This window comes from Oncorhynchus tshawytscha, linkage group LG30, assembly GCF_018296145.1.
Source record: "Oncorhynchus tshawytscha isolate Ot180627B linkage group LG30, Otsh_v2.0, whole genome shotgun sequence".
NCBI classification, from domain to species: domain Eukaryota; kingdom Metazoa; phylum Chordata; class Actinopteri; order Salmoniformes; family Salmonidae; genus Oncorhynchus; species Oncorhynchus tshawytscha.
This window is the reverse complement of record NC_056458.1, coordinates 8,150,581-8,177,181: the sequence shown is the minus strand read 5'-3', so window position 1 is coordinate 8,177,181 and position 26,601 is coordinate 8,150,581. Positions and strand designations below refer to the sequence as shown.

The window sequence follows — 26,601 nt, the reverse complement described above, 5'->3', positions numbered from 1 at the left end:
TAAGCATACAGACATCCTGCTCTCTCCACGTTGAAAATGGCCATATCTAGAGAAAGAGGAGAAGCTACGCACACAGATGGAGGCCATTCCGCTCCGTTACAGTAGGCTACAATGGGGGAACCACAGAGGAACCTATAATGAGAGGGCTAATGTCACATCAGACCATCTAAAAACACATCACACAACGTATAAAAGTCAAAATAGGAGCTGGGCAGGGCTGGGCAGGGCATGGCTCAGTATTAAATGTTACAGTTCCACTCGTTTTGTTTGTCATTTTTACAGGGGAAAGGCTATTTTGCTGTCCTAACGGAAGAGACAAAGAGCTATATGCAATGGTAAAATATGTTGGTTTATAGCCCTAGCCTGTACTTTAATGATTATTGAGACCCTAAATATATCATGTGAGAATTGGTGGCTTCAGCTTAAATTAAGCGTATAAGCAACACCCCATCAGGACTGGGGTCAAGTCCATCTCAATTCAAATCAATTTAGGAAATAAACTGTTTTATATACAATTACGGATACAGTTATGGTAGACGTTTTTGGAAGAAAATGTTGAAATTGACTAATTGAAAATGATTTTTCCCATGCTGTCATTTTTGGTTTAGTCTCGAGTCAGTGCACGTGAGTGCATTTATGTTCTGGAATGATTAGCCTGAACATATCTCAGGCAGAGAATTGATGTAACAGTGAAACTGTGCACATTTAGACTTAATACATTGTTATTTTACAGATTTACCTGCCATGCCATTTACCTCAAACACTGAACACTAGAACACTGAAGGTATATTCAGAATGTTGGGTACTGTGGGAATTTCTCAGTGTTCTATATGTTAATATAATGTGTGGATAGGAAAATTCATACATTCCATGTGTCTGTTTACTTAAGGGAGTTTACTCAAACAGGGCATGGACAACTGGAATTTCAACAAAAGGTACAGTATATACATCCACTCAGAAGGCATCTCTCTGGTTAACTCATGATGTGCTTTGCTAGTCATGTAGGCTACATAATGCATTCAGAATTGAGACATTTTATGGTAATAAGCAGCAATGAATGATACAGAATGCACCTTTCAATATCTAATATAAATGATCTCTCTACTGTATGGTAAAGCATATGGAAACCATCTCAATTCTTCTTGCTATAAAGAACTACAAACAGAGCCTGAAATTCCATTCAAAATATTCTGATAAAATGAAGCCAAAAACCACACACATTCATCAACAACCATGAGCCTTTCAATCTAGCCTGAAGCACGACGCAATGTACCAATGTGAGTTTTCACTTGACACTAGCCAGAATTGGCAGCATGGATATGGTCTTTGCTCCTGAGGATGCCAGTCCTCCAAACCAAATTAAGCCTGGTTACTGTTCACTAGTGAGGAGATAACCTGATCCCCACCATTTACATTCAGCTAGCCTAGCAGGGTGACTGACAGAGGACATGATAGGGGGGCATCTCTCACACAGAAGGGGGAGATGGAAGGAGGAGAGCCTGGAAGCACCTTCCCTATTCTGCCCTCCCCCCTCCAGAGAAGCAGCAGCAGTAGCAGCAGACGACAATAACTCCTAAACCAGGGTGCGCCAGACGCCCTGACAAAGGCATGCAGCCTCCTCCCAAGCTTGCTGTGGCGGCCAGCAGTCTTTGCCGGCGGATAAATACAGCCCCAAGGAGGGCGGAGGGTGGCGGACGTGTTCCTGGCCCCTGAAAAATCTAAATGGGCCATGGCCATGGATAATGAGCCACACTGCTCTAGAGGACAGTGTTCCGCTAGTTGGCCAGGCACAAAGGAGGGTATTAAATCGACCGCTCTCGACACGCAACAATGCTCCCATCATATTCCGCCCAATTAGGCTGCAATGAGAGAGGGGGACAGAACAACAACTGAAAAAGAAAGCAGAAAATACACCACCACCATAGCATGATGTGCATAACAAATGGTTATTTATTAAGATGTGATTGCCATTTCTGTCTTTACTCACATGTAGGCAGGAGAGAGAGGCGAGGACCTGGATGTCTTAAGAACTGGCACTGGAAATTTCCAGCTGACAGGAGAACCGCTTTTCCATTTCAACGGCATTTTGTTGTCACCAGCACGGAGCTACAGCGCTAACAACGGCAAAGAGCCTTTCCACGAACAGGCTTCCAGCGAGGGCTTCCATCCCACTCTGCCCACTCGGATCAGAGGGAGGGAGAGCAGCAGCGACAGGGGTGGAGTGGTACAGGCAGCAGCAGTGCAGGCTACACACAGGTTTATGACACTAGTGGCAGTAGTGAGAAGAAGCCAATGGATCCTATCTCCTGTGCCTACTGGGCCAACTCCCAGTCATCTCCTGTTAGAGGGGGAAAAGCTCTCGGTCCTGTCGCCTTTTGAGGCTGTGCCAACTCTAGCCCAGCAGCTCAACAACAGTGCCACCTTGTTAAAGGAGCGGCGACTGCAGTGCTGGGCTTGTTATAGGGAGAGGTGGAGGGAGGAGTAGATAAAGGGAGGGGGGAAAAAACGCTAGCATCTGCCCACCCTTAGAGAGCAGTGCCTAAAATACTACTAGTTTACACTGGGATATAAAAAGGAAAGAAAAAATTTACATTTGGATTTCTTTGAGAAATATCAAAGTAAATTTGGAGTCACGTGATGAAATGTGTCGAGAAAGCATGCAGTTTATTAGGCTACAGACTAAATAAACAGTGAACTTCACAGGGTGGTGAAAGTGCAAGGTGATGAACTTGATGCTCCTTTCCAATAAATATCGAGGTTCTTATTCTGGTGACATGATCATCGATGCTTGGCTGCCGTTAAATAAAAATAATCTCTCTATTTTGTCCATAATAATGTCATCATGAACGCTATAGGTGGTCTCTAGCTAACAGATAGCGCTGGTGGCTAACAGTCTCTAGCTAACAGATAGCGCTGGTGGCTAACAGTCTCTAGCTAACAGATAGCGCTGGTGGCTAACAGTCTCTAGCTAACAGATAGCGCTGGTGGCTAACAGTCTCTAGCTAACAGATAGCGCTGGTGGCTAACAGTCTCTAGCTAACAGATAGCGCTGGTGGCTAATAGTCTCTAGCTAACAGATAGCGCTGGTGGCTAACAGTCTCTAGCTAACAGATAGCGCTGGTGGCTAACAGTCTCTAGCTAACAGATAGTGCTGGTGGCTAGAGCGCACATGCCACTACCAGAGTGGGTACACTCGCTATACAACGCAAGCATTTCACAGTTAAAAACTCAGTAGAGTTCAAATAAGATGGAAACCCATTTAACTTGTATATATTTAACAGCAAAAGGTATATCTATGTGCACTACGTTATCACATACAGCCATTTATCTGCAACAAGTCAATTTGATGGAAACATCTCTTGTTTTTACGCAGATTTTTGAATGTTTGCATGAAAATCTGTCGCCAATTGGATGGAAACCTAGCTTGTGTGACTTCACACACACCTGCATAGGTGTAATTCCAAGTAGGACAAAGAGTATATCATAAAAATATCATTACAGTTCTATGGACTACATGGCCCCCTACATCTTTGGAGGGAATGTATATTCCCCACTCCGATGAGCATAATATGCAAGCATGGCAGATTGTACACTGGTATACACAATGAACATGCCATCTCTCATTCCACTGGACTCATCCAGTTAGATTGCCCCCTCAAAATTTGTCCCCTGCATGGCTGTCATCCACCGAGCCCTCTAGCAGGAACACAGTGTGCAGTCAGCCTTGGCCTTGCCTGAGGCAGCCAGCTGATCAAGATGAAACACTGAAACTCCTCTCCTCCTAAGACCAACATCCACCCAAGCACCGAGAGCAAAATAAAAGCCAAGAATAGAGCGTTGTGCAGCTCATTTCCACGATTACAGATCCTCTTGTCTGAAGAGCTCTGAAGGCCCTGTCAGGAAATCTATAGCAATGTCATTTCCTGTGCGCTACTTCCTTTTGGCAAGCCCGCTCTTTAGCCCTTTGTTTCAACACACTTCTCAAATCTCTTCTACTCACAACGTCGTGAAAAATGACCCCTTGTGGAGCTGTGTCTCAAGATGGGACCCCTATAGTCAATCCTCTCCTGCTCTCTCACTCTGGAGCCTTAGGGAATGTCTTCCAACCTGCCCGTAATCACTCCCTCTAGGTTGACTCACTATCTCGTCCCACAACGAGGGAGAATATCACAAGTATAACCACTGCAGGTATTTTCAGAGGAGCCATGATGTCTTGGGCCACTTCTTCACTGTGGAGTTCATTCAACAGAGGACACAGCCAGGTCTGTCAGGCAGGGTGGTCATGTGCTCGGTCTCGGCCTGGCAGGGAGAATCTTTTTTAAATCTTTTTACAGACAAAGGAAACCAGGGGATTAAAAAGCCTTTTGTCAGATGAGTGGGGATGGTGCTGAGCCAGATGTCAGCACATTAAAAAAAAAATGTAAAAAATGATGAATGGTGTCTGTCTGAGTGAACAAAGAATGGTTGAAGGTGTTCCATTCAACAAACACCAAGACTGCCTCCGGATCAGAAAACGGAGCTCCACGTGCAGGTTACAGTAAACTGCACTACAGCCTGTTTCTGGAGCACTTAAGCTGCAACTCTTTATTTAGACACATACCTAAATCAAATTGGAGAGGAGAGGGAAAACATCTCAACATGGATTTGTCATGACACCAGATAGTCCTAAATACAGAGTTGCACATTTAAAAAGACTGCGCTAAATATTTCACAATCATTGCAATGTTTCATCACGGAACCTATACCTTTTTCAAAAACAGAATGTCATCCGAACATCTATAGAAGAAACTGCATCATTGTTACCACCACAAAGCAACTGTTTGACTTCTGCCCTGCCAGCCACAACTGAACAGCACTATAAAGCACAAGACAGGCTGGGAACAAAGAGGGGAGGAGGCAGCAGTGATAACCTGATCCTCCATAACCAAATACCTCCAGCTTTTACAGTAAAGCCTGACAATAGCTGCATTTACCAGAGCCACGGTGAGCATCGATCTGTGTGCTTCTTTCAGAGGCCATTAGGGCCGCGGGCGAGAGTGATAGAGAGTGCACGAAAGCGAAACTCCTGAGCTCTGCAGACACACCAACCCAACAGCCCTGGAAGACAGGCCAAAAGTCAGGAACACACCCTCACTGTGCTGGAACACAGCTGTACTCTCTCGGAGTCTCGCTATAACACACACCCCATCACTGTTCTGGCAGGAACACACTGTACTAAAAGAACACATACACTGTATTAAAGGAAGTGTTGACCATCCACACACTTGCTTGTCCATAATATTGTTGTGCATTGCTTTTTGTGCACCATGCCTATGTCTGACATTTGTACTGGCCAGTAGGTGTGTACACGCCTGTATGAGCATAAGAGGAACAAACAAGACAGCCCTCAAGATTCTGACTCTAGAACAGACAAACGTATACCATCTACTGGATGCAGAAGGAACTGTGCCCGTCAAAATACCAGACACACCCTCAAGCAGCTGACCGCACATGCTGTCACCACACAGTGTGGTTCCTCATCCCATCTTTTACATTTTAGTCACTCTTACCCAGAGTGACTTACAGTAGTGAGTACTGTGAGAGAAATTACAAGGTTATGTTATAATGGTTGTTTTATGGAATAGAATAGTGGGTTCTAAGAACATTTTCATCTGTGTATGTTCTACTGAGGATGGCCTCTGGGAGATTTAACACTGACATGAGATTTACCATGTCTTTGGGTGATAAGCCTAACAAGACCGCATTCCAGAGCATGAGTTAATGTTTCTGTACTGGGGTAACAGGGGAAAATGGCTCCAGAATGGAGTTGGAGTACCAGGGGGAAATGGCTCCAGTATGGAGTTGGGGTACCAGGGAGAGATGGCTCCAGTAAGGAGTTGGGGTACCAGGGGGAGATGGCTCCAGTATGGAGTTGGGGTACCAGGGGGAGATGGCTCCAGTATGGAGCTGGGGTACCAGGGGGAGATGGCTCCAGTATGTAGCTGGGGTACCAGGGGAATTGGCTCAATTATGGAGTTGGGGTACAAGGGGGAAATGGCTCCAGTATGGAGTTGGGGTCCCAGGGGGAGATGGCACCAGAATGGAGTTGGGGAGCCAGACTCTGGTCTCTACACAACGAGAACAGTTTTACAGCAGATACTGTCTGCTGTGAATTATAAGTATCTTTCATACAAATCTTAGCCTTGTGATCCATTCCACACATCTGTTGTTTGTCATGTAGACTGGAGGGGGTGTGTCTTGGCTATAAAAGACCTTTGAACCTTTGTCTCGGGGCTCTGAACGAATCACCTGAGAGTGATTTGTCGACCAGTCATCATTATCGTAGAGCACTCAATCGATTCACTTTGTGTGTGTGTGTTGTATTGACCTGCTCTCTTATTAAGTGAATAAAGATTTAGTTTAAGTATGACTCTTGACTTGTTAAGTTAGTCTCTCGTAATTTGATAGTAAAGAAATTAACCACCACAGTGCATTCATTTTTTGTACTTGTCCCCCGCGGGAATCAAACCCACAACCATGGTTATTACAAGCGCCATGCTCTACCAACAGCCAAATGGGTTAATCACATCTATCAGTCTATCCAGCTGTCACAGGAATGGAAAAACATTGATGACACCAAAGTGAAGAGCACAGAGGGCACAGGTGATCAAATCCATCAAAATGTCAGTTATAAGTGATTTAGAATCGCTCTCCCTCAACAACAACACTCTGCTGTCTACATTTGGATAGATTTAACTAAGAAGAACCGTGTAAAAAAAAAAAAAACAAAGGCCCTAAAAGACATTGATCAGAAAATAATCTGCATTTGGCATTATCAAAGCATTTCTGTGTTGAGAAATAATTCTGCTGAAAGTGCTAGTTGAGAGAAACTCACTCAGCGTAGAAAATCTCAAAGACTGTGGTAGCGAAAGCAGAAAAGGGGCGTTAGCCTGGCATCAGAGGGATCCGTGATGAAAGCAGAGGCCCAGCAGGTGCTGAAGACGGAGGAGCTCTGCTGAGGGGTGCAGCAGCAGCAGGCAGCTTAGAACCAAGCTAAAGGAGCCTACCTCTACCCAAGAAACACACGATGAATGCCTTCTCACATTCTCTGTTTTGGAACATCTCCTTTTTAGTCATGATCCACTTTTAGTCAAACAACACAAACTCTGGCTAGGCCCAAATAAAACAAACCAAGGAGTAGTGAAATAGTACTGGTACTAGTATTAGGTTTCAATGATTGTTTTACCTTTCACCTTAATGGTCAATGAGATGTATCTTTCTTAAACATATTTTAAGTGGGATGCAGGGGTGCTATTGGTTAACTGTGACCAGTCATGCTTTTCAGTCTATAGGTTAATTTGCATAATTAAATTGGTGCCAGAATTCAACAACTGGAAAAGTGTTGGAGTCGACTGGAATTAGTATTTAGCTGAAAACAGTCATGTACAGTGGGTGAGTTTATTGAGTTAGAAAGTAGCTTTCTTATGTCAGCTAATGGCCGTCTCTAGCCATGAGCAGACAGAGCGGAGACTCGTTGCTTGGCTAGTCACAGACACAGGCTGCAGGGAGCAATGGGAGAGAGAAGGAGCACGAAGCAGCTAACAAGAACAGCTACAGTATTAAGCTAGCAACCAAAAAAGTTTCACAGCATTTCTCTCCTGTTCTACTGGTTTTCATATCAATTTTATTTCATTGTCCAGAAGACAAAGGCACAATCCTAGTCATATTAACAACCCATCCTAGTTGTTGCATATTTACATTTCCCTTTTTTTACGTTTCAAACGGATATCTTCATCTCTGTCACATAAAACGGCTCGAGTCAGGTGCTTCTTTGAGAACAGCGTTTTCCCACATATTCCACATGTTTGAAAATGATATACCACATTGAAGTATTACATTGACTGCTTCATTACAATAGTTCCATGTTCAATAATATGAGACGATAGGCTTGCTATTGTCGCACGTTTTTTAAGCTCTTACTTAAAAAGGTCCGCTCCTTGTACCCATGCATAGCTAATTCAACATCGGGCACACCATAACTTCAGACACTAGCGATTAAGTTTTGCAAATAAATACTCCCTTCTAAATAGCTAGCTGACCACCGATTTTCATTACAATTTAAATAAGTAAAGTTACGTTATGAGAGTTTTCAAAAAAATTATATAAACATGTTGTGGGACACACGGTATATTGTAAAATTCAACTGCGCGACAGACCACACTAAATCAAATTTTATTTGTCACATACACATGGTTAGCAGATGTTAATGCGAGTGTAGCGAAATGCTTGTGGTTCTACTTCCGACAATGCAGTAATAACCAACAAGTAATCTAGCTAACAATTCCAAAACTACTACCTTATAGACACAAGTGTAAGGGGATAAAGAATATGTACATAAAGATATATGAATGAGTGATGGTACAGAGCGGCATAGGCAAGATACAGTAGATGGTATTGAGTACAGTATATACACATGAGATGAGTATGTAAACAAAGTGGCATAGTTAAAGTGGCTAGTGATACATGTATTACATAAAGATGCAGTTGATGATATAGAGTACAGTATATACGTATACATATGAGATGAATAATGTAGGGTATGTAAACATTATATTAGGTAGCATTGTTTAAAGTGGCTAGTGATATATTTTACATAATTTCCCATCAATTCCCATTATTAAAGTGGCTGGAGTTGAGTCAGTGTGTTGGCAGCAGCCACTCAATGTTAGTGGTGGCTGTTTAACAGTCTGATGGCCTTGAGATAGAAGCTGTTTTTCAGTCTCTCGGTCCCAGCTTTGATGCACCTGTACTGACCTCGCCTTCTGGATGATAGCGGGGTGAACAGGCAGTGGCTCGGGTGGTTGTTGTCCTTGATGATCTTTATGGCCTTCCTGTGACATTGGGTGGTGTAGGTGTCCTGGAGGGCAGGTAGTTTGCCCCCGGTGATGCGTTGTGCAGAACTCACTACACTCTGGAGAGCCTTACGGTTGTGGGCGGAGCAGTTGCCGTACCAGGCGGTGATACAGCCCGACAGGATGCTCTCGATTGTGCATCTGCAGAAGTTTGTGAGTGCTTTTGGTGACAAGCTGAATTTCTTCAGCCTCCTGAGGTTGAAGAGGCGCTGCTGCACCTTCTTCACGATGCTGTCTGTGTGGGTGGACCAATTCAGTTTGTCTGTGATGTGTACGCAGAGGAACTTAAAACTTACTACCCTCTCCACTACTGTTCCATCGATGTGGATAGGGGGGTGTTCCCTCTGCTGTTTCCTGAAGTCCACAATCATCTCCTTAGTTTTGTTGACGTTGAGTGTGAGGTTATTTTCCTGACACCACACTCCGAAGGCCCTCACCTCCTCCCCGTAGGCCGTCTCGTCGTTGTTGGTAATCAAGCCTACCACTGTTGTGTCGTCCGCAAACTTGATGATTGAGTTGGAGGCGTGCGTGGCCACGCAGTCGTGGGTGAACAGGGAGTACAGGAGAGGGCTCAGAACGCACCCTTGTGGGGCCCCAGTGTTGAGGATCAGCGGGGTGGAGATGTTGTTGCCTACCCTCACCACCTGGGTAGGCAACAACATGTCCAACTTTTAACCCCTGAAATATAGCGAACAGATTTGCTAATGTTGCTAGCTTAGAGTACTATGATGGACACCTTCTTCACTTGGAGGAAAGTGGATGGAGGGAAAAACCCAGCCAAATCTAAAACTACAACGAGTCTCGGTTTTGTAGCAACCAGAGCAGGCACAAAGTGCTGGCTCCCCTGTACCAGCAGGCTCCAGGGACCAAGGAGCACATTACAGTGATGGCCTGCTTCAACGCAACTTGGGAGGACGTCCCCCCCATTTATCTACCCCAAGTGTTTCCCCGGCGGCCACTACACACTGAAGTATAACCCCTTGTATGGACAGTCAAACTGTAGCTACATTGACAGGGACCTGTTCAAGAAGTGGTTTCAACACTTCATTCAGCATGCAGTCTAGGAGCGTCCTCTCCAATGGGCACAAGAGCCACATGGACCCGGAGGTGCTCGAGGCGGAACTAAAGGAGGGGTTATACTTCCACCACACTGCACCCATGTCCTGCAGCCGCTGGACTTGGCATACTTTGGCCTTTAAAGGCTAAGTTCTTCAAGGTATCTGGAGTCCTCAGCAATTTTGACCACTTCCTACATGGTAAACAAATCAGAATTTGCCAGAGTATTCCGCTACCCTACAAGGACTGCAAAGACATGCACTCTGTAGTGGAAGGGTTTAAGAAGTGAGGCCTCTTCCCTTTTGTCCCTTAAGCCATAGAAGGGACCCGTTTGATGTAGTCTTGGTCCCAACAGGGTCCTAGCACCGCCTCTCCTGGAACCAGTAGCACTGTGCCGTACATCAGCACCTCCTCTCCAGCGACCACAGGGGGACCCTCGGCCCCTGCTCCAGTCCCAGCCCCTGCTCCAGTCCCAGCTCCAGTCCCAATCGTAGAAGAGCACGCCGTAATAGAGGTGGGGCTGATAGGGATGGACATGGGTGGGGTACATTCTTACCTTCCTGAAGTATTGGCCAGACCAATACAGAAGACTCCCTGTGGTCGCCACATGCCTCACCGGGGAGGAATACAAGCACCAGTGAAGAGGGGTGAGTAGGAGAGGGCAGAGGAGAAAGAGTGTTTTGGGCAGCCCTCAGAACACAGAGGGCACAGGAGAGGGCTGCCATGGATGAGAGCATCAACACCACTGCCTCTGCCGGACCCCCCCACTGGAACCACTCCTGACAGCTGCATCACCACCGCCAGTGCCTCCCAGTGTGCAACACCTTCAGGAGCCGCCGGAGTCCCCAGCTGAAGGCGGCGGCCACGTGTCTGCTCCCTCAGCCACACCATTGTCAGCCCCTCAACCCCAGCATTACAAACACCAGCTCCTCCATGCCATCGTCGGCGGTTTGATCCACCACCAGCCCCCATCTGTCACCACCGAAGCGGCCTCCTCTGGACCAACTACCTCCTCAATCTCCCCTGGTCAAACCACCACAGCAGCCTTGTCTGGTGCCCCTGGCCCTTGCAATTCAAATACAGCCACCTCCACATTAAATTATGAACAAAAAGTATACTGTTTGTTGTGTTGTATAAAACTGGTGTTGAAAAAATAAAAATGTCTCTTTACATATCTACGGTCCATAACACCAGCCCACAAGGCATGCCCACCTCCTCAAAAATGTCTGTAGCTTCCTCCAGAGGAGGTATTCACAAGCTGGTACCCCCAGGGGTACGCGCAACGGCGTTAGGGGTACGCCAAATAAAAACGTGATTCACATTTATATTTTCCAACTGGGCTATGCATTTGTATGAGGTTTGTTTTTCGCCTGAGTAGCCTCGTTTCACTGCCAAAAATAAAATTTAAACCATATTGTTTCAGTGAAATAACAATAATGTCAAATACAGGTAGCCAAGTCAAATAATTAACATCCAATCACATTAACCGTTACTCTCTCACGGGAATTCCACTGTCAGTATGTCGTTAAACGTAGCTGCTGCTCATTTCGTTTGCTCAAAAATGGATAAATAGTTGCAAAAAAGTAAGGCCCGCGTCCATAGACACATACCAGCTCTACTGGTAGTACTACTACTACCAGCAGTACTACACCTGCATCTGTCGAAGACAAGTTGTTCTGCTTCCACGAGCACATCCAATGTTGGCATCAGTAATTCTACATTTGTTGTTAGCCCAGCTAGCATGGACACTGAGAGTTGTGAATCTGATGCAGCCGAAGAGCTGGACCATCGAAGAGGTGCAAATATGATGAGAACTACATTGATCTGGGGTTCACTTATATTGGGAGTAGTGCCTTTCCTCAGCCACAGTGTGTTAAATGTGCAAAAGTACTATCTCACAACTCGATGAAACCTTGCGCAGACATTTAAAACAAAACATGGCAATTTGAAAAATAAGCCATTGGGAGGTTTTGAGCGAGAATTAAGACGACTTTCGAGTAGTAAGACATGTATAAAAGCAACAGCTACCATTAATAAGAAGGGGCTAGAAGCATCTTAACTAGCTTCATGAGGTAGTCACCTGGAATGCATTTCATTTATCAGGTGCCTCCTTAAAATTAATTTGTGGAATTTCTTTCCTTAATGCGTTTGAGCCAATCAGTTGTGATGTGACAAGGTAGACAGAAGATAGCCCTATTTGGTAAAAGACCAAGTCCATGTATGGCAAGAACAGCTCAAATAAGCAAAGAGAAAAGCAGTCCATCATCACTTTAAGACAGGAAGGTCAGTCAATCCGGAACATTTCAAGAACTTTGAAAGTTTCTTCAAGTGCAGTCGCAAAAACCATCAAGCACTATGATGAAACTGGCTCTCATGAGGTCCGCCACAGGAATAGAAAACCCAGAGTTACCTCTGCTGCAGAGGGTAAGTCCATTAGAGCTACCAGCCTCAGAAATTGCAGCTCAAATAAATGCTTCAGAGTTCAAGTAACAGACACATCTCAAAATCAATGACTATGTGACTATGTGAATCAGGTCTTCATGGTCAAATTGCTGCAAAGAAACCACTACTAATGGACACCAATAAGAAGAAGAGACTTGCTTGGGCCAAGAAACACTAGCAATGGAAATGTGTCCTTTGGTCTGATGAGTCCAAATTGGAGATTTTTGGTTCCAACCGCTATATCTTTGTGAGACACAGTGTGGGTAAACAGATGATGGTTGAGAGAATGCCAAGAGTGTGCAAAGCTGTCATCAAGGCAAAGGGTGGCTACTTTGAAGAATCTCAACTATAAAATATATTTTGATTTGTTTAACACTTTTTTTTGTTACAACATGATTCCAAGTGTTATTTCATAGTTGATGTCTAAACTATTATTCTACAATGTAGAAAATAGTAAAAATAAAGAAAATCTCTTGAATTAGTAGGTGTTCTAAAACTTTTGATCAGAAGTGTAATTTATTTAACTTAAGATTTCTTAGTTATATTTAACTTATATAATAAGCAGTGGCGCCACTGCGAGGTGGGAGTGTCCCAACACCAAAATAAAATTAAACGGTATTGAAAATCATACCGTCGGTATTTCGAAATATACCGTTTATACCGTATACCGGTATACGCCAAAACCTACTTCACATACTACTTAAGAGATGAGAGAGGATTATAATGGGTTGCTGAAATTGTACAGTGAAGTCCTTTAGTGAGTTGAGCTGAAAAGCAAGTGTTTGAAGTTACACATCCACACATAACATGAGAAAAGCAGAAACTGCTAAGATGAGGCACTTCAGACAAAAGTGAGGAATGTTGATTGATCGTGTATAGATGCAGAAAAAAAGTTGGACATACATTGCACAGTACCTGTCGTGCAGTCCGAGGGACATCGTCTCCCCTCTGTGTACAGGGTGCTCCATGCCCTCGCCAAAACCACACCCCTGAAAACAGGTCAACAATACATTAATGATACTGTCCGGACTCTTCAAAGGAGGGTAAGTGCACCTATTAACGGGTACTGAATGTACCCTTTAAGCTCACCTTTAAAAATATATATATTTTAATTAATTTCCAAATGTTGCAAACTTAACCTGACATTTATGTAAACTTAAATTATAATAATCGCCCCTAAAGTTATTTTTCATGCCAACCAGTACACACCTGATTCTACTAATCATAGACTTCAATCAAGACTTGAATAGATGAACAAGGTGTGTTACTGCTTGGTTTGAACAAAAACATGCACCCGCACCGCCCTCTGTAGATCAGACGCCATGGACAAAGACCATAACACAAACAACTTTTAACACAACGTGTCTTCCTAAAGCCTGTCTGAAGACAGTTTCATATCTCCCTCTCTACTACAGAAACTAAAACAAGAAGCTCCCACGCTGAGGTCTGTCCAACGCTGGTCCGACCAAGCTGACTCCACACTCCAAGACTGCTTCCATCACGTGGACTGGGAGATGTTTCGTATTGCGTCAGACAACAACATTGACGAATACGCTGATTCGGTGTGCGAGTTCATTAGAACATGCGTTGAAGATGTCGTTCCCATAGCAACGATTAAAACATTCCCTAACCAGAAACCGTGGATTGATGGCAGCATTCGTGTGGAACTGAAGGCGCGAACCTCTGCTTTTAATCAGGGCAAGGTGTCTGGTAACATGACTGAATACAAACAGTGCAGCTATTCCCTCCGCAAGGCTATCAAACAAGCTAAGCGCCAGTACAGAGACAAAGTAGAATCTCAATTCAATGGCTCAGACACAAGAGGCATGTGGCAGGGTCTACAGTCAATCACGGACTACAGGAAGAAACCCAGCCCAGTCACGGACCAGGATGTCTTGCTCCCAGGCAGACTAAATAACTTTTTTGCCCGCTTTGAGGACAATACAGTGCCACTGACACGGCCTGCAACGAAAACATGCGGTCTCTCCTTCACTGCAGCCGAAGTGAGTAAGACATTTAAACGTGTTAACCCTCGCAAGGCTGCAGGCCCAGACGGCATCCCCAGCCGCACCCTCAGAGCATGCGCAGACCAGCTGGCCGGTGTGTTTACGGACATATTCAACCAATCCCTATACCAGTCTGCTGTTCCCACATGCTTCAAGAGGGCCACCATTGTTCCTGTTCCCAAGAAAGCTAAGGTAACTGAGCTAAACGACTACCGCCCGTAGCACTCACATCCGTCATCATGAAGTGCTTTGAGAGACTAGTCAAGGACCATATCACCTCCACCCTACCTGACACCCTTGACCCACTCCAATTTGCTTACCGCCCAAATAGGTCCACAGACGATGCAATCTCAACCACACTGCACACTGCCCTAACCCACCTGGACAAGAGGAATACCTATGTGAGAATGCTGTTCATCGACTACAGCTCGGCATTCAACACCATAGTACCCTCCAAGCTCGTCATCAAGCTCGAGACCCTGGGTCTCGACCCCGCCCTGTGCAACTGGGTACTGGACTTCCTGACGGGCCGCCCCCAGGTGGTGAGGGTAGGCAACAACATCTCCTCCCCGCTGATCCTCAACACTGGGGCCCCACAAGGGTGCGTTCTGAGCCCTCTCCTGTACTCCCTGTTCACCCACGACTGCGTGGCCACGCACGCCTCCAACTCAATCATCAAGTTTGGTTCACCTCTGACGCTCACAGGCAATATGTATTGGAAGTAGGGTTGCACATTTTGGGGAATATTCAGAGGTGGAAACTTTCCATGGGAATTACCGGAATATATGGGAATTAATGGAAATATATGCAAATGTAATATTAATACAATTTAAATGTAGATGTTTTTTGCATTGGATACATTACCATATCATATGGAGACCGAAACAAACATTTTACCTTATCATAAGGAGACATAATTGCAAATGATTAAATCATTGCAATACAAATAAAAATACATTTAGTTAAGAATTTATCTTTAATTAAATGAGTTGACTCGTCACATGGGATGAAAGAAAGAAACTGTTGAATGATCCACAATGATCCATCGCATCTCCCAAAAATATTTAACATACATCTGTCAAATGATAGTCTAGAAACTAAAGCTTTGGTTGTCTTCCTCCCTGGCTTCCATGTCTTCTCCCTGGACCTCCTCCATGTCCACTTCTTGAACATCAGACTGCGGCCTCATCTTCATTGTCACTTTCCAACCTTGTTGAGGATGGCTCGTTGTCAGGCTCAAAAGCTTCAAATTTGCCCATGTGGCCACCAATTGTGCAACTCTTGTATTGGTCAGCCTGTTGTATGCTTTGGGTGTGTTCCCAAACAACGACCAGTTGCGCTCTGAAGCGGCTGATGTTGGTGGGATTTGGCGGATGATGGAAGCCACAAGGGAAAGAGCCTCAGATCCACAATGTCCCTTCCACCAGGTGGCTGATGAGATATGTTGGCACGACTGCCATATTGCATCTCCACCCCAAAGCCCTTGCTTGGAAGTGCACTTCGCCAGACTGCCAAGAACCTTGCCCAGGCCATATTGGGGTCCAATATGTACGCTGCGGCGTGTATGGGCTTCAGGCAGAAGTCTTGACGCTTTTTGCAGACAGGATGGCATTGTCTCCCTCAAATCAGTGCAATGGCTACTCCTATAGGTTTCAGGAGTTTCAGACTGCTTAACACTCTCTCCCAAAATACATCATCCAGGAGTATCCTCTTGATGGGGCTGTCCATATCGGCAGACTGTGATATGGCCATTTCTTGGAGAGACTCCTTCCCCTCCAGGAGACTGCCAAACATGATGGCAACACCACCCCAACGGGTGTTGCTGGGCAGCTTCAATGTGGTGCTCTTATTCTTCTCACTTTGCTTGGTGAGGTAGATTGTTGCTATAACTTGATGACCCTTCACATACCTAACCACTTCCTTGGCTCGCTTGTAGAGTGTATCCATTGTTTCAGTGCCATGATGTCCTTGAGGAGCAGATTCAATGCATGAGCAGCACAGCCAATGGGTGTGATGTGAGGATAGGACTTCTCCACTTCATACCAAGCAGCTTTCATGTTCACAGCAGTCACCAGCAGTCACAGCAGCCACCAGTGCAAATACCTTCTGTGGTCCAAGGTCATTGATGACTGCCTTCAGCTCATCTGCAATATAGAGGCCGGTGTGTCTGTTGTCCCTTGTGTCTGTGCTCTTGTTTGTTGAATACTGGTTGAGGGGTGGAGATGTAGTTAATTATTCCTTGCCCATGAACATTCATCCACCCATCAGAGATGATTGCAATACAGCCTACTTTCTCTATGATTTGCTTGACCTTCACTTGAATTCTGCATCCAGAAAATGTGTAGATGTCTGGTTGGAGGGGTGTATGCTGGGCGAGTTTGTTGTAGCAAAATGGATGCGGGGGATGTGAAAAAAACTTGAAGTGGGTGAATGTTTACTGGTTGCTCAGGAGGGACATGGGAAGTCAGATCTGTGGAAGACATTTGACTTAGTTGTGGAAACTACTGATCCAGAAAAAATGAGGGTATGGCCTCCTGGGTGGCGCAGTGGTTAAGGGCGCTGTACTGCCGCGCCAGCTGCGCCACCAGAGACTCTGAGTTCGCGCCAAGGCTCTGTCGTAACCGGCCGCGACCGGGAGGTCCGTGGGGCGACGCACAATTGGCCTAGCGTCGTCCGGGTTAGGCCGGTAGGGAAATCCTTGTCTCATCGCGCACCAGCGACTCCTGTGGCGGGCCGGCGCAGTGCGTGCAGTGTTTCCTCCGACACATTGGTGCGGCTGGCTTCCGGGTTGGATGCGCGATGTGTTAAGAAGCAGTGCGGCTTGGTTGGGTTGTGTATTGGAGGACACATGACTTTCAACCTTTGTCTCTCCCGAGCCCGTACGGGAGTTGTAGCGATGAGACAAGATAGTAGCTACTAAACAATTGGATTCCACGAAATTGGGGGGGAAAAAAAGGAGGGTATACTGTAGGAGCAAGCATTTCCTGAGTATTATGTGTGCCCAACAGTTGCTGTTAATAATGCATTTCTGACCATTTTGAACAGTGTAAACACAAGTGTACCAGGTAGTCTGTTCTAACAAAAACAAGAGATATATAAAGCCTTTATTACAGCAGACTAAAAATATTTTCATGCATTATTTTTTGCTTAGGATAATTATTTGAAGCTCCTTTTGTTATTTAATTATAAAACTAAAATGCTCGATTGCATTTCAAAGCATGAATGTCTCGTATGCTGTGTGATGGCATGAATTAACAACTTATTAACACAGTAGCCTATATAATAAAATATAGGCCTAAATAAATTACGGAACTAAGACTAAACAGGACACGCTCTTAGGCCTACAGCTCGATGGTAGTTATACCAAGGATACTATACAAAGCCTACTAATAATAACGACATCACTTATTATTATAATGATGATCATGATAAGGAGATCAAGAGAAAGGGAGGCTATAGCTGCGTGCATATTATGTATAACAAACAGGTGCTGTTATATTACATTTTTCTGTCTGTTTGGAACAGTGTAAACAACATTAAATACATAAGTAATAGCAGTCTGTTCTCATAAAAACAATTATAAAGCCTTTATTTATATTTATTTTATTTAACTAGGCAAGTCAATTAAGAACAAATTATTTTATTCAATGACGGCCTACTAAAAGGCCTCCTGAGGGGACGGGGGCTGGGAGTAAAAATAAATAATAAATATAAGACAACACACACATCACCACAAAAGAGACCACACCACAACACTACATAAAGATAGTCCTAAGACAACAACATAGCATGGCAGCAACACAACATGACAACAACATGGTAGCAACACAAAATGGCAGCAGCACAACATGGTAGCAGCACAAAACATGGTACAAACATTATTGGGCACAGACAACAGCACAAAGGGCAAGAAGGTAGAGACAACAATACATCACACAAAGAAGCCACAACTGTCAGTAAGAGTGTCCATGATTGAGTCTATGAATGAAGAGATTGAGATCAAACTGTCCAGTTTGAGTGTTTGTTGCAGCTTGTTCCAGTCGCTAGCTGCAGCGAACTGAAAACAGGAGCGACCCAGGGATCTGTGTGCTTTGGGGACATTTAACAGAATGTGACTGGCAGAACAGGTGTTGTATGTGGAGGATGAGGTGTGCAGTAGATATCTCAGATAGGGGGGAGTGAGGCCTAAGAGGGTTTTATAAATAAGCATCAACCAGTGGGTCTTGCGACAGGTTTACAGAGATGACCAGTTTACAAATGAGTATAGAGTGCAGTGATGTGTCCTATAAGGAGCATTGGTGGCAAATCTGATTGCTGAATGGTAATCTAAAACAGAAATATCTTATTTACATAAGTACTCAAACCCTTTGCTATGAGATTGGAAGTTGAGCTCAGGTGCATCCTGTTTCCATTGATCATCCTTGAGATTTTTCTACAAATTGATATGACTGGTAAATTGGTAAATTCAAATGATTGGACATGACTTGGAAAGGCACACACCGGTCTATATAAGGTCACACAGTTGACAGTGCATGTCAGAGCAAACACCAAGCCATGAGGTCGAAGGAACTGTCAGTAGAGCTCCGAGACAGCATTGTGTTGAGGCACATATCTGGGGAAGGGTACCAAAACATTTATGCAGCATTGAAGGTCCCCAAGACAAGTCAGGATATAGGCAAAGATGAACGGAGCAAAGTAGAGAGATCCTTGATGAAAACCTGCTCCAGAGCGCTCAGACTGGGGGCGAAGGTTCACCTTCCAACAGGACAACGACCCTAAGCACACAGCCAAAACAATGCAGAAGTGGCTTCGGGACAGGTCTCTGAATGTCCTTGAGTGGCACAGCCAGAGCCCGGACTTGAACCCGATCTGACATCTCGAGAGACATGAAAATAGCTGTGCAGCAACGCTCCTCATCTAACCTGAAAAAGCTTGAGAGAATCTGCAGAGAAGAATTGGAGAAATTCCCCAAATACAGGTGTGCCAAGCTTGTAGCGTCATACCCAAGAAGAGTCAAAGCGGTAATCGCTGCCAAAGGTGCTTCAACAAAGTTCTGAGTAAAGGGTCTGAATACTAAAGTAAATGTAATATTTCAGTTCACATTTGTATAAATTTGCCAAAATTTCTAAAAACCTGTTTTTCTTTGTCATTATGGGGTATTGTGTTGATGTGGATAAAACAATTTAATCAATTTTAGAGTAAGGCTGTAATGTAACAAAATGTGGAAAAAGTCAAGGGGTCTGAATACTTTCCGAAGGCACTGTATATGGCACATTTAATAGTTATGCTATTGATTATAGAGCTAATTAAGTTGGGGTTTCCTCGATCTCAATTAGGCTAAGGCAAGGGCTGTTTCCTCATCTCTGCTGACTCCCACGCATTGTTCTCAATCCCAATATGCTGGTTAATTTTCCTATTATGCACATACCAACATGGGAAAAGATGCCAATTCTACGGCGCACGGAAGATTATGTTTCAGAACCCCGGATAACGATGGTATCCAACACAGTAGAAAGATCATTTGTTATAAAATATTAGATTTATTGTTGTTGCACCATTATATTTACATAATATAACCATATGCAATTTCACTTAGTGATGGACTGTGCCACCCCGACGGCCTCCCCAATGGATTAGTCCACTGAGACAAACGCGAATCAGACAGTTGTCTTATACACCATGGAAATGTTTTGCGACTGCTCGACTAAACAAATCTCGGTCGGCAAACAGCCTTAGGTTAGCATTGTGGAGTAACTACAATGTTGTTGATCAATCCTCATTTTTCTCTTATCACAGCCATTAAACTCTAACTGTTTTTAAGTCACCATTGGCCTCGGGGTGAAATCCCTGAGTGGTTTCCTTAATCTCCGGCAACTGAGTAAGGAAGAAAGCCTGTATCTTTGTAGTGACTGGGTGTATTGATACACCATCCAAAGTGTAATTAATAACTTCACAAGAGGTATTCAATGTCTGCTTCTTTTTTACCACCCATCTACCAATAGCTGCCTTTCTTTGCGAGGCATTGGAAAACCTCCCTGGTCTTGTGGTTGAATTTCACTGCTCGACTGAGGGACCTTATATATAATTGTATGTGTGGGGTGAGTAGTCATTAAAAACCATGCAACTTATGTGACTTGCTAAGCAAATGTTTACTCCTGAACGTATGCTTGCCATAACAAAGGGGTTGATTACTTACAGGCTGACTACACTGTTCACGTCGCTTGCGCGAGCGTTGCAAAATCAATTTAGAAATCTATATTATTCAATTAATGGTCACGCGCGCCAACTAGCATCTGCGTTGCCAAGGGCTAAAATAGAAGTCCGTTCTATTTGTGACGCAGATAGCACTGCAAGTCCTGCCTCTCCGATATCCTCATTGGTTTATACAAGCAGATACCCACGTGCCATCTCCGCATTGGTTATACCCACGTGGGTGACTGAAAGATGAACGATATCAGTGGCAGTAATGCACCTAATGTTTTTGCCAATCGCAATATAAAGTCAAGAGAAGAAAAGGCCTGGAAGGAGGAGAGATGACTAGAAATGATTTGGTTGACCGTTTTGTGTGTAGATTAATTGGCGGAGTAGAGGACCTTGTGCATTTCAGGTAAAATAACTAAATGTTTATATCCCAGGACAAATTAGCTAGCAACAGCAAACTAACTAAATAGGGCAAATTAGCTAGCAAGTGCAAGCTAGCTAGCTAAATTGCCATAAATGTTTAATACTTTTTGACCTGTCCCCAAATTAATATAATTGGTTCATAGTTTGTTTTGATATTTTAACCTGTGTGTCATGATCACGTTTGGTGTGGGGGTACAAAATAAATGTATGCACGAAGGAGCGCAGCCGGTTTGGGTTCCGTGTTACTGACTCAAGATATTTCAGCTTTTCATTTTTAATTAATTTGTTAACATTTCTAAAAACATAATTCCACTTTGACATTATGCGGTAGTGTGGGTATGCCAGTGACACAAAATCAATTTTAAATTCATACGGTAACAACAAAATTGTCAAGGTGGTGAATACTTTCTTTAGGCACTGTAACTGTCACTAACGTAATAATAAAAAACAAATTGGCGTAGAATAAAAACTGGTATAAACTGGTTGAAACATTAAAGGAAAACCTCACCCAAAACTGATATTTTGGTATATGTTTCATTAGTCCATTGTTGATATAGTCTAGAGGTTGACCGATTAATTTTTGCCATTTCAAGTTTTCATAACAATCTGTAATCGGCATATTTGGACACCGATTATGGCTGATAACATTGCACTCCACGAGGAGACAGGCTGACTAACTTTTACGCGAGTGCAGCAAGGAGTCAAGGTAAGTTGCTAGCTAGCATTAAACTTATCTTATAAAAAACAATCAATCTTAACATAATCACTAGTTAACTACACATGGTTGATGATATTACTAGTTTATCTAGCTTGTCCTGCATTGCATATAACCGATGCAGTGCCTGTTAATTTATCATCGAATCACAGCCTACTTCGCCAAACCGGTGATGACTTAACAAGCGCATTCGCAAAAAAAGCACTGTCGTTGCACCAATGTGTACCTAACCATAAACATCAATGCCTTTCTTAAAATCAATACACAAGTAGATATTTTTTACCCTGCATATTTAGTTAATATTGCCTGCTAATATGAATTTATTGTATTGTGTGTCACTTCTTGAGAAGTTGTGTGACTTCTCTTGCGTTCTGTGCAAGCAGAGTCAGGGTATATGCAGCAGTTTGGGCCACCTGGCTCATTGTGACCATTTCTTCCAAATAAAGACCATAATTAATTTGCCAGAATTGTACATAATTATGACATAACATTGAAGGTTGTGCAATGTTACAGCAATATTTAGACTTAGGGTTGCCACCCGTTCGATAAAATACAGAACGGTTCCGTATTTCACTGAAAGAATAAACATTTTGTTTTTGAAATGATAGTTTCCGGATTTGACCATTATGACCTAAGGCTCGTATTTCTGTGTGCTTATTATTTTATAATTAAGTCTATGATCGGATATTTGATAGAGCAGTCTGACAGTCGTGGTAGGCAGCAGCAGGCTCATAAGAATTCATTCAAAAAGCACTTTCCTGCATTTGATAGTAGCACTGCGCTGTGCTTCAAGCATTGCGCTGTTTATGACTTCAGGCCTATCAACTCCCAAGATTAGGCTGGCAAAACTATAATGCCTATAAGAACATCCATTAGTCAAAGGTATATGAAATACAAATGGTAGAGAGAGAAATAGTCCTATAAATTCCTATAATAACTACAACCTAAAACTTCTTACCTGGGAATATTGAAGACTCATGTTAAAAGGAACCACCAGCTTTCATATGTTCTCATGCTCTGTGCAAGGAACTTAAATGTTAGCTTTTTTACATGGCACATATTACACTTTGTTTTTGTATTATTTACACCAAATTTAACATGTTTCATTATTTATTTGAGACTAAATAGATTAATATATTAAGTTAAAATAAGTGTTCATTCAGTATTGTTGTAATCGTCATTATTACAAATATACACTGCTCAAAAAAATAAAGGGAACACTAAAATAACACATCCTAGATCTGAATGAATGAAATATTCTTCTTAAATACTTTTTTCTTTACATAGTTGAATGTGCTGACAACAAAATCACACAAAGATTATCAATGGAAATCAAATGTTCAACCCATGGAGGTCTGGATTTGGAGTCACACTCAAAATTAAAGTGGAAAACCACACTACAGGCTGATCCAACTTTGATGTAATGTCTTTAAAACAAGTCAAAATGAGGCTCAGTAGTGTGTGCGGCCTCCACGTGCCTGTATGACCTCCCTACAACGCCTGGGCATGCTCCTGATGAGGTGGCGGATGGTCTCCTGAGGGATCTCCTCCCAGACCTGGACTAAAGCATCCGCCAACTCCTGGACAGTCTGTGGTGCAACGTGGCGTTGGTTGATGGAGCGAGACATGATGTCCCAGATGTGCTCAATTGGATTCAGGTCTGGGGAACGGGCGGGCCAGTCCATAGCATCAATGCCTTCCTCTTGCAGGAACTGCTGACACACTCCAGCCACATGAGGTCTAGCATTGTCTTGCATTAGGAGGAACCCAGGGCCAACCGCACCAGCATATGGTCTCACAAGGGGTCTGAGGATCTCATCTCGGTACCTAATGGCAGTCAGGCTACCTCTGGCGAGCACATGGAGGGCTGTGCGGCCCTCCAAAGAAATGCCATCCCACACCATGACTGACCCACCACCAAACTGGTTATGCTGGAGGATGTTGCAGGCAGCAGAACGTTCTCCACGGCGTCTCCAGACTCTGTCACATGTGCTCAGTGTGAACCTGCTTTCGTCTGTGAAGAGCAGAGGGCACCAGTGGCGAATTTGCCAATTTTGGTGTTCTCTGGCAAATGCCAAACGTCCTGCACGGTGTTGGGCTCTAAGCACAACCCCCACCTGTGGACGGCAGGCCCTCATACCACCCTCATGGAGTCTGTATCTGACCATTTGAGCAGACACATGCACATTTGTGGCCTGCTGGAGGTCATTTTGCAGGGCTCTGGCAGTGCTCCGCCTTGCACAAAGGCGGAGGTAGCGGTCCTGCTGCTGGGTTGTTGCCCTCCTATGGCCTCCTCCACGTCTCCTGATGTACTGGCCTGTTTCCTGGTAGCGCCTCCATGCTCTGGACACTACGCTGACAGACACAGCAAACCTTCTTGCCACAGCTCGCATTGATGTGCCATCCTGGATGAGCTGCACTATCTGAGCCACTTGTGTGGGTTGTAGACTCCGTCTCATGCTACCACTAGAGTGAAAGCACCGCCAGCATTCAAAAGTGACCAAAACATCAGCCAGGAAGCATAGGAACTGAGAAGTGGTCTGTGGTCACCACCTGCAGAACCACTCCTTTATTGGGGGCGTCTTGCTAAATGCCTATAATTTCCACCTGTTGTCTATTCCATTTGCACAACAGCATGTGAAATTTATTGTCAATCAGTGTTGCTTCCTAAGTGGACAGTTTGATTTCACAGAAGTGTGATTGACTTGGAGTTACATTGTGTTGTTTAAGTGTTCCCTTTATTTTTTTGAGCAGTGTATAGCAGTGTGTGTATAGCAGTGTGTGTATATATATATATATATATATAAAAATAAATCGGTATCAGCTTTTTTTGGTCCTCCAATAATTGGTATCGGCGTTGAAAAATCATAATCGGTCGACCTCTAATATAGTCCCAAAATGTTTTGCATGTCAGCAATCAAGTTTTCCAGATATGTAACAAATACACAAATCCGGCCCGTATGATGCATTTTGTTTATTATTATTCCAAAGATGGAAGTGGGCTTAATGGGTACGCTTACCCGATATTAAGACGACAATACATCATCAATACATCATCATACATAGTATAGACTTACATAACCCACTTTGCCTATACGAATAGCCTAAAGAAAGTTTGTGAAGTGTTTGGAACATGAATGACAGGTTCAGTCCTATCCCACTTCTCCAAGCAAAAGCAGAAGCTCAGGACAGCAAGATTCCAAACTGGAAATGGCCAATCTACACTCTACTTTAACAGTTGTCACAGTGTTACCCCCCTTGCCAACACTGACTGAGTCCAATCCAAACCCTGTTCCCCTGTTTAGTTTCAAAGTCATAAAAGCAACAGGCTAGCTACTCCGCTCCTGCAGTGCATTTGTTTCAAAACATAAAAATCTACATTTAAGACTTTCATTTTATTTCACCTTTATCTATCCTAGTTAATTTCATTAGAAAATATCTTCAATAAGAGAGATATGGTCAATCGTCAATACAACACTTGAGGATGAAATGCTTGACCATGAATACAAACATCTCTCCACCAACTTTCCACCAGGCCAGGTTAACAGAGCTCAGCTCTACCTCGCTTTCTCTTTTTCCATGTATTAGCGGCGTGAGCATATGGCCTTTCTATTAATATTTCAGGCTCATATTTTGGGGTGTTGTCTGCCATCTGTCCTCCCTGCACCCCACTGTTCAGCATGGTCATGATTACAGTGGATATCAGATGGGGTGATAATTGCAGCACAGCCTGTGTGAGTAGAGTTCACAACCCACAGAACCACAGGACTACACACAGACAGTGGGACATATGAAGAGAGGAGAAAGAAAGTGAAGTGCTAGTAACTAGCATTAATAATACAGCTGCTAGTCTGCTACCTACAGTGGGGAGAACAAGTATTTGATACACTGCTGATTTTGCAGGTCTTCCTACTTACAAAGCATGTAGAGGTCTGCTATTTTTATCATAGGTACACTTCAACTGTGAGAGACGGAATCTAAAATCCAGAAAAATTACATTGTATGACTTTTAAGTAATTAATTTGCATTTTATTGCATGACATAAGTATTTGATACATCAGAAAAGCAGAACTTAATATTTGGTACAGAAACCTTTGTTTGCAATTACAGAGATCATTAGTTTCCTGTAGTTCTTGACCAGGTTTGCACACACTGCAGCAGGGATTTTGGCCCACTCGTCCATACAGACCTTCTCCAGATCCTTCAGGGTTTGGGACTGTCGCTGGGCAATACGGACTTTCAGCTCCCTCCAAAGATTTTCTATTGGGTTCAGGTCTGGAGACTGGCTAGGCCACTCCAGGACCTTGAGATGCTTCTTACGGAGCCCCTCCTTAGTTGCCCTGGCTGTGTGTTTCGGGTCGTTGTCATGCTGGAAGACCCAGCCACGACCCATCTTCAATGCTCTTACTGAGGGAAGGGAAGGAGGTTGTTGGCCAAGATCTCGCGATACATGGCCCCGTCCATCCTCCCCTCAATACGGTGCAGTCGTCCTGTCCCCTTTGCAGAAAAGCATCCCCAAAGAATGATGTTTCCACCTTCATGCTTCACGGTTGGGATGGTGTTCTTGGGGTTGTACTCATCCGTCTTCCTCCAAACACGGCAAGTGGAGTTTAGACCAAAAAGCTCTATTTTTGTCTCATCAGACCACATCACATCACCTTCTCCCATTCCTCCTCTGGATCATCCAGATGGTCATTGGTGAACTTCAGACGGGCCTGGACATGCGCTGGCTTGAGCAGGGGGACCTTGCGTGCGCTGCAGGATTTTAATCCATGACGGCGTAGTGTGTAACTAATGGTTTTATTTGAGACTGTGGTCCCAACTCTCTTCGGGTCATTGACCAGGTCCTGCCGTGTAGTTCTGGGCT

The 26,601-nt window shown here is 44.0% G+C and overlaps 1 protein-coding gene across 4 annotated transcripts in view; it reads right to left on the bottom strand.

The window, feature by feature from the left end:
• Nucleotides 1–26,601, bottom strand: part of LOC112228852 (kelch-like protein 13) — a 94,688-nt gene that overhangs the window by 49,837 nt on the left and 18,250 nt on the right. The window contains exon 2 of one of the 4 annotated variants that reach the window (XM_024394545.2): nt 13,293–13,378. The exons of 1 other annotated variant lie outside the window; for it this stretch is intronic. In XM_024394545.2, coding sequence (XP_024250313.1) covers nt 13,293–13,357 — 65 coding nt within the window. In that variant the 5' untranslated portion in view covers nt 13,358–13,378. Of the gene's footprint in view, nt 1–1,987; nt 2,431–13,292; nt 13,379–26,601 lie in introns of those variants that run through there. 2 more of the 4 variants (XM_024394546.2, XM_024394544.2) reach the window with 2 other exon arrangements.